Genomic DNA, 8,058 nt, shown 5'->3' with positions numbered 1-8,058 from the left:
AAATATCCACATCTAGAGTTTATAAATGCAACTCTTTAGACTCTCTCACCCCTTGCACCCTCCTCAAACATTCCCACCATTTTGAGGCCGGAGACCGTGGAATTTGCTTACCTAAAAAAGCCCCGCCCCTCGATGTCGTCATACGAAACTGCGCCCCAGATTGCCGCATGCGCACTCTTAAGAGGTAGAAAAGGGGACAGGGGCAGGGGCTCTCGAACGGAAGTGACGCATGGTACATGCGCAATGACGACGAGGAGGTTGCGAAAAGTCAAGTGCTGGTCCGCACGCTGTGCTCGCTTCCGGAAGTGGCTTCTGCGACAACATGCTTACGGACCTCGGCTTAATCGGGACCATAGGCGAGGATGACGAGGTGCCGGTGGAGCCGGAGTCTGACTCCGGTGACGAGGAAGAAGAGGTATGAGGACGGTTCTGGTCTTTGGGTTTTCTTGACTGCTTCTCTTCCCCGCAATTCCTCAGGTCCCTGTCCCCGAATCCTTATCATTGCCTGCCAGCCCGGGAAGTTTCCCTAAAAGGATCTCGCCAGGACCCGAAGATCTTCCTCAGTTTTCCCGCGACTAGGTTTTCTCTACGTACGCCTGCTTCTTTGGCCGTGTCGTTCCCTGTCTGCTTGCTGAACTCAGTATCCATTCACTGAATTGATATTTAACCACGCCCTGTGTAAGAGACGTGCAGGTCTCTTACACCTTTTAAGAGGTGAAGTCAGCCCTGGTTCCTGCTCGAGGAGCCGTGGTTAGCTGTCCATTCATATGTTCATCGAGCCAGTGTTTATTGCATACTTATGTGTGCTAGACCTAGTGTTAAGCGTTGGGGACGTAGCAGTGAACAAGGTGAGTGCCACTCTCCTGAAGCGTATGGTGGTGTGGGGGCTTGCAGATATTAAGCAGTATGGCAGTTAAAGAGGGATCGGTGTTCTGAAAAGGATGCTTGCCCTTCAAACATTCAGCCCAGATGTTGTCCCCTCTGCAGTCTCATCTGTCCGCTTGATACATTTATTCAGATGTCCCACGGCCTCTACAAATTCAGCTTCTCCAGAGTTGAACTTGTGTTCGCTCTCATCCTGTTCCCTTCTCAAGCCAGCAACCTTAGAGTTATTCTTGACAGTTTTTTCTTCCTCAGCACCGCCAGTGCTCTGCAAGCTAGCTCATGAATCTCTCTTAAGCTTCTCCCGCCTCTCTCCATTCACACTGTACCCACCCTAGCTCCGGCCACTGCTGTCTCATGCCTGCACACCAGCACACCACCAGTCCAAACGTACTTCATCTTCATCTCTTTATCTTGAGCACTTCCAATGTATTCTTCGCTTAGCCGCAGAAGGATCTCTTTGTGATACAGTCACGTTAGAGACCTCCCTTGCTTAAAACTCTCCAACCTGCTGGTAGAGAGCCCCAGGCCTGTCCACTCTGCGAAGACTCCTCAGGCAGCGTGTGGGTCCCGCACACTGCCCCCATTTCCCTGATGTCCTCTGTGGGCGCGGGCGGCCGCCCAGGCCTGCTGGCTGCGGCCCCCTCTTGGCCAGGCCTGGGCTCAGCCTGCGGTGTGGGAGGTCATGGGCCAGTCCCCCAGGAGCCGGGCCCCTGCACAGGCACACAGTGCCTGGTCACACCCATGATGCGGGGCTGGCCTCCTACGGGCCGCACCGGGCACCAACTCAGTGTTTGGTGTTTGTCTGTGTTTGTTTTTCAAGAAGTGATTCAAATTGCTTAAAAAAAACAAAACCAAAAAACAACTCTCCAGGCTGCTTTCACGTGGTTTTCAAGGTCCTTCAGGGTCTTGTCCTTTCCACCTTGACTTTCATCTCTCACAGCTCTCCTCTTCACTTCATGACCACACTCCAGTCTCATTCACTTCGTTTTTTTTTTTTTTTTTGAGACAGTCTTGCTTGGTTGCCTAGGGTGGAGTGCAGTGGCGCTATCTCTGCTCACTGCAGCCTCCACCTCCCAGGTTCAGGCAATCCTCCTGCCTCAGCCTCCCTAGTAGCTGGGACTACAGGCGTGTGCCATCACTCCCGGCTAATTTTTTGTATTTTTAGCAGAGACAGGGTTTCACCATGTTGGCCAAGCTGGTCTTAAACTCCTGACCTCAGCTGCTCCTCCTGCGTTGGCCTCCCAAAGTGCTGGGATAACAGTTGTGAGCCACCCTGCCCGGCCCAATACATTGTTATTAACTGTAGTCACCATGCTGTGTGTGTTGGATCCCCAGAACTTGTACGTTGCAGAACTGAAGAGTGTGTACCCTGTGACCAACATCTCTCCATTTCCATACCCGAGCCCTTGGCAACCGCCATTCTACCCTCTGTTTCTATGAATTTGACTTTTTTTGATTTCGTATGCTTTTTGTAATGAGAAATGCAGTGTTCATTTGTGCTGTTCAGATTTTCTATAGACTTACTCATTTTTGGTCTGCTTGAGCTATCAGTTGCTGAGAGAGGTGTGACCCTCATTTCTTTCTTCCTTTCTATTTTTTTTTTTTTCTTGAGACCGTGTCTTGCTCTGTCACCCAGGCTGGAGTGCAGTGGTGCAATCTTGGCTCACCACAACCTCTGCCTCCTGGGCTCAAGCAATTCTCCTGCCTCAGCCTCCTGAGTAGCTGGGATTACAGGCATGCGCTACCCCGCCCAGCTAATTTTTCTGTATTATTATTATTTTTTTTGAGATGGAGTCTTACTCTGTTGCTCAGGCAGGAGTGCAATGGTATAGTCTTGGCTCACTGCACCCTCTGCCTCCCGTGTTCAAGCAATTCTCCTGCCTCAGCCTCCCGAGTAGCTGGGACTACCGGTGCGTGCCACCACACCTAGCTAATTTTTGTATTTTTAGTAGAGACGGGGTTTCACCATATTGGCCAGGCTGGTCTTGAGCTCCTGACCTTGTGATCTGCCCACCTTGGCCTCCCAAAGTGTTGGGATTACAGGCGTGAGCCACCATGCCTGTCTTTTTTGTATTTTTAGTAGAGACTGCATTTCATCATGTTGGTCAGGCTGGTCTTGAACTCCTGACCTCAAATGATCCACATGCCTTGGCTTCTTAATGTGCTGGGATTACAGATGTGAGCCACTGTGCCTGTCCCCTTCTTCCTTTCTATTGTTCTTTATCTCAGCCCCAAAGTCACTCTGTCTCTTACTCTTCCCAGGGGCCTATTGTGCTGGGCAGACGACAAAAAGCCTTGGGGAAGAACCGCAGTGCTGATTTCAATCCTGACTTCGTTTTCACTGAGAAGGAGGGGACTTACGATGGCAGCTGGGCCCTGGCTGATGTTATGAGCCAACTCAAGAAGAAGGTGAGTCTGACAGTGATGGACAGTTCCAGACCTTGGACCATTAAGATTGGACTGTGGGTTTCAGGGCCTAGCCCTGACCTGACTGACCATCTGTTTACATTCAGCAGATACTAGAACTCCTTTGAAAATAAAAAAAAAAAAAAAGAAAGAAAGTATCTGGTATACTTTTGATGAGATCACAAATGACAAATGACTCTCTGTCTTTTTTTTTTTTTTGAGTCTGCTTGCTGGGGAAGACTCGTCTTGATTAATACCAAACGAAGTATGAGCACTTGCCAGGTGTCTCCTGTGGTGTCACTGTGCAGTGTCCCTGCCCACACAGCACAGCCAAAGCTACCACAGATGTCATTGTCATCTGCTTGTTTGCCAAGATCCCATGCCTTTCTGTGAGTCTGGTTAAACTAGAAGATGCATCCAAGTTATTTACCATTTCATGTGCATCAGAGAGAAAGATTGCCTGTCCAGAACAGTGTAATCCAGGCTTTGCTGGTCCTTATTCTGATTGAAATAAACCAGCATTGCCTTTTCTTTTTTTTGAGACAGTCTCTCCCCGTTTCCCAGGCTGGAGTGTAATGGCGCTATCTCGGCTCACTGCAATCTCTGCCTCCTGGGTTTAAGTGATTCTGTACCTTAGCCTCCTGAGTCACTGGGATTACAGGTGCCCACCACCACGCCCAGCTAATTTTTTGTGTTTTTTTTTTTTTGTTTTTGAGATGGAGTCTCACTCTGTCACCCAGGCTGGAGTGCAATGGTGCGATCTTGGCTCACTGCAACCTCTGCCTCCTGGGTTCAAGCGATTCTCCTGCCTCAGCCTCCTGAGTAGCTGGGATTACAGGCATGTGCCACCATGCCCAGCTAATTTTGTATTTTTAGTAGAGATGGGGTTTCTCCATGTTGATCAGGCTGGTCTCAAACTCCTGACCTCAGGTGATCTGCCTGCCTCAGCCTCCCAAAGTGCTGGGATTACAGACGTGAGCCACTGCGCTCAGCCTTACCAGCATTGCCTTTTCAAGATCATCTGGAGAGGATTTAAAAATTTTTGTATATATAATATGTATATATATTTTCAGAGAATGCCAACATTTTTTCTTTTTCAAATTAATTATGAAGAATTTGTTCTCTTATTCGATGTTTCAACGAAAATTTCTTTTCACCTCTTTATTTTTATCTGCAGAGGGCAGCCACTACATTAGATGAGAAGATTGAGAAAGTTCGAAAGAAAAGGAAAACAGAGGTGAGAGGAAAAGTGGCTGTTTCTTGTTGTTATGCCCCACACTTTACTCTCACCGCGACCCCAGCATCTCTCTGGAAGCCCTTACAGAGCGGGGCATGACGGGGCAGGTGCGCTCTTCTGTGCGTTTACTGTGCCTCAGTACTGAGAGTCCCCACAGCCGTTTGTTCAGGCCGGAGAGCTTCCTGTTGCTCTACTTAGGTTCTGGATTTGTAGAAGTTTGTCATCACCCTCGCTTTAATTTTTTTTTCCCAGGTTAAAGAAGCCAAGTCTGGGAAGTTGGAGAAGGAGAAAGAAACAAAGGAGGGCTCTGAACCAAAAGAGCAGGAAGACCTTCAAGGGAATGATGAGGAAGGCTCAGAAGATGAAGCCTCAGAGACTGACTACTCATCAGCTGATGAGAACATCCTCACCAAAGCAGGTAGACGTTATGGCGGAGGTGTCGGCAACGGGGACAGGAGATCAGAAGGCATCCTCCTTTACTTTGTAGGGTTTCCTCCACTCTTCTGCACAGTTTAAGATATTCTGCCTACTACATTGAACTCCATTGAACTCCTTTCTTTTTTTTTTAAAGAGATGTTGGCTGGGCACGGTGGCTATGCCTGTAACCCCAGCACTTTGGGAGGCTGAGATGGGTGTATCGCTTGAAGCCAGGAGTTTGAGACCAGCCTGGGCAACATGGTAAAACCCCGTGTCTGCTAAAAATACAAAAATTAGCTTGGTGTCGTGGCATGGACCTGTAATCCCAGCCACTCAGGTGGCTGAGGCATGAGAATCACTTGAACCTGGGAGGTGGAGGTTTCAGTGAGCCGAGATTGTCCCATTGTACTTAAGTCTGGGCCACAGAATGAGACCCTGTCTCAAAAAACAAAACAAAACAAAACAAAAGAGATGTGGTCTCACTCCATCGACAGGCTGGAGTGCAGTGGTGCCATCATACCTCACTGGAAGGCTTGAACTCACTGGCTCAAGTGATCCTCCTGCCTTAGCTTCCCAGGTAGCCGGGCCTACAGGTGCATGCCCCTGCGCCTGGCTAATTTTTTTTTCATAGGGATGGGGTGTTGCTTTGTTGTTCAGGCTAGTCTCAAACTTCTAGGCTCAAGCAGTCCTCCCACCTTGACCTCCAAAAGTGCTGGGATTACAGGTGTGACAAGCCACTGTGCCCACTGAATCTTTTCTTTTAGGTTCTCTTTTCTCTTGGGATTTTGTTTGGGTTGTTGTGCTTTGTAGGTAGTTTACTCTTTTCCCATTTAGCCCCGTGCAGCTGCCAGATGCCTCTGTGATACAAACTCATTTGGGGTGACATACTCAGATGGGTCCAGCCACATAGTGGGTGCTCAATATGTTTTGTTTTTTTTTTTTTCTTTGAGATGGAATCTCACTCTGTCACCCAGGCTGGAGTGCAGTGGTATAATTTCGGCTCACTGCAACCTCTGCCTCCCGGGTGCAAGCAATTCTCCTGTCTTAGCCTCCCAAGTAGCTGGGATTACAGGCACACACCACCACACCTGGCTAATTTTTAGTAGAGATGGGGTTTCACCATATTGGTCAGGCTGGTCCTGAACTCCTGACTTCAGGTGATCCATCTGCCTCGGCCTCCCAAAGTGCTGGGATTTTAGGCGTGAGCCACCGCTTCTGCCCTCAATAAGTATTTCTTGCAGAAATGTGTGCTAAAGCATCATAATACAGCGTAGTGGTCGAGAGCCTGGTCTCTGGACCAGAGTCACTGGGTTAGCTTTCTCTCTGACCTTAGGCAAGTTACTTCACCATGCTGCCACAAAGTGTCCTCATCTGTGAAATGAAGTTGATGAAGGTCACCCCTCAGAGGCTGATGTGTGGTATTGGCACTTAGGACAGTGTCTAGTAGAATGCAAGTGCTTTGTAAGTCTGAGCCGTGGTCATCAGCTAAGTTTTTCTCCATAGATACGCTCAAAGTAAAGGATCGGAAGAAGAAGAAGAAAGGACAGGTGAGCTCGGGGCTGCAAGACAGTGTGCAGCTCGCTGGCAATCCAAAAGGAGTTTAAGGTCATTTGGGTTTCTTGGCTCTTTTGTTGAATTCTCATCTCTCTTTTGGTTTTCTGGCGTAGGAAGCAGGAGGATTTTTTGAAGATGCATCTCAGTACGATGAAAACCTCTCGTTCCAGGACATGAACCTTTCCCGCCCTCTTCTGAAGGTAGCAGCTTCTTGTAAAAAATTTTCTTTGCAGAAGCAGGGTCTTGCTGTGTTGCCCAGGCTGGTCTCAAACTCCTGGCATCAAGCAATCCTCTTGCCTCAACCTCCCAGAGTGCTGGGGTTTGAGCCACTGCGCCTGGCCAGTGGCTTATTTTGGCAACCATGGAATTATTGCAGCCACCCCTGCAATAATTTGCGTATCTCTTTGCCTTCCTCAACTCGCTTGTCCACACAGTTGCCAGAGAACTCTCTAAAGCAATGAGTTCCATCATGTCCCTCTTCTTCTGTAAGTCCTTCAGTACTTCATAGTCTCACTCGGCTTAAAAGCCCAAGTCCTTATATTGACCTACAAGGCTCTGCCCCTTCTGGCCCTCTCTGATGACACCTCTGCACTCATTCTGCTCTGGCCACACTGGCCTCCTTGCTGGCCCTCAAACAGGTCAGGCCTCCTCTTCCTCAGGACCCTTGCGCTTGCTGTTCCCTCTACCTGGAAGCCTCTTCCAGAAATCTTCTGGGGTGCTCTCTAGCTTCCTTCAGGGTTCAACTCAGTATCCCTTGCTCAGTGACACCTTCCCTGGCAGCCCTACTGTGAATAGCACTCCGCGGCTGCCCCGACCGCTGCATTGTTTTCCGCAGCGTGTCTCCATATGACGTGTGTTTGGCTTTGGTCTGTTTCTACCAGACTGTGAGTTTCCTGAGGGCAGGGTTTTTTATTTCTTTTGTTTACTGCTGTGTCCTCAGTGTCTAGAACACCACCTCACACGTAGTAGGCGCTCAGTGAATGTTTATGGAATGAATGATTGGTGGGGATTGGTGTGGTCCCCACTTGTCTGGAAACCTGCCCTGTTTGCGTCGTGCTGAGACTTCCCCTGCTCAACCTTGTCTGACTCAGTCTTTTTTCCTCAGGCCATTACAGCCATGGGCTTCAAGCAACCCACCCCGATCCAGAAGGCGTGCATACCTGTGGGTCTGTTGGGGAAGGACATCTGTGCCTGTGCAGCCACTGGGACAGGTGAAAAGGATAGGGACCTGGGGCAGGCAGAAGGGTGTTACAGCCAGGGCTGGGCTTTAGGTTGACTTACCAAAAGGCTGGTTTGCTAAATAAATACTCTTGGTTTTTTGAACTATTTTGTTTTTGTTTTTTATTTCGTAGAGATGGGGGTCTCACTTTGTTGTCCAGGCTGGTCTCGAATTCCTAGGTTCAGGTTCAAGTGATCGATCTTACCATCTTGGCTTCCCAAAGTGCTGGGATTACAGGCATGAGCCACTGTGCCTGGCCATAAAATTTTTTTTAACACAAAAAAGATACACTGGTGCAATTGAGAGAGTAAAGGACTTTTAAATTTTTTTTTTTTTTTTT

At 48.8% G+C, this 8,058-nt stretch overlaps 1 protein-coding gene across 1 annotated transcript in view; it reads left to right on the top strand.

Annotated features, from left to right (window-relative positions):
- The first annotated feature begins 229 nt into the window (after positions 1-229).
- Positions 230-8,058, top strand: part of DDX27 (DEAD (Asp-Glu-Ala-Asp) box polypeptide 27) — a 24,489-nt gene continuing 16,660 nt past the window's right edge. Inside the window, 7 exon segments of the mRNA XM_011928831.1 lie at positions 230-415; positions 3,148-3,294; positions 4,469-4,528; positions 4,781-4,946; positions 6,449-6,492; positions 6,613-6,699; positions 7,605-7,727. Coding sequence (XP_011784221.1) covers positions 230-415; positions 3,148-3,294; positions 4,469-4,528; positions 4,781-4,946; positions 6,449-6,492; positions 6,613-6,699; positions 7,605-7,727 — 813 coding nt within the window.

The sequence above is a fragment of the Colobus angolensis genome, unplaced genomic scaffold, assembly GCF_000951035.1.
Source record: "Colobus angolensis palliatus isolate OR3802 unplaced genomic scaffold, Cang.pa_1.0 Scaffold8, whole genome shotgun sequence".
Lineage (NCBI taxonomy): Eukaryota > Metazoa > Chordata > Mammalia > Primates > Cercopithecidae > Colobus > Colobus angolensis.
The sequence above is the reverse complement of the archived record's forward strand: the minus strand, read 5'-3'. Positions and strand labels throughout refer to the sequence as shown.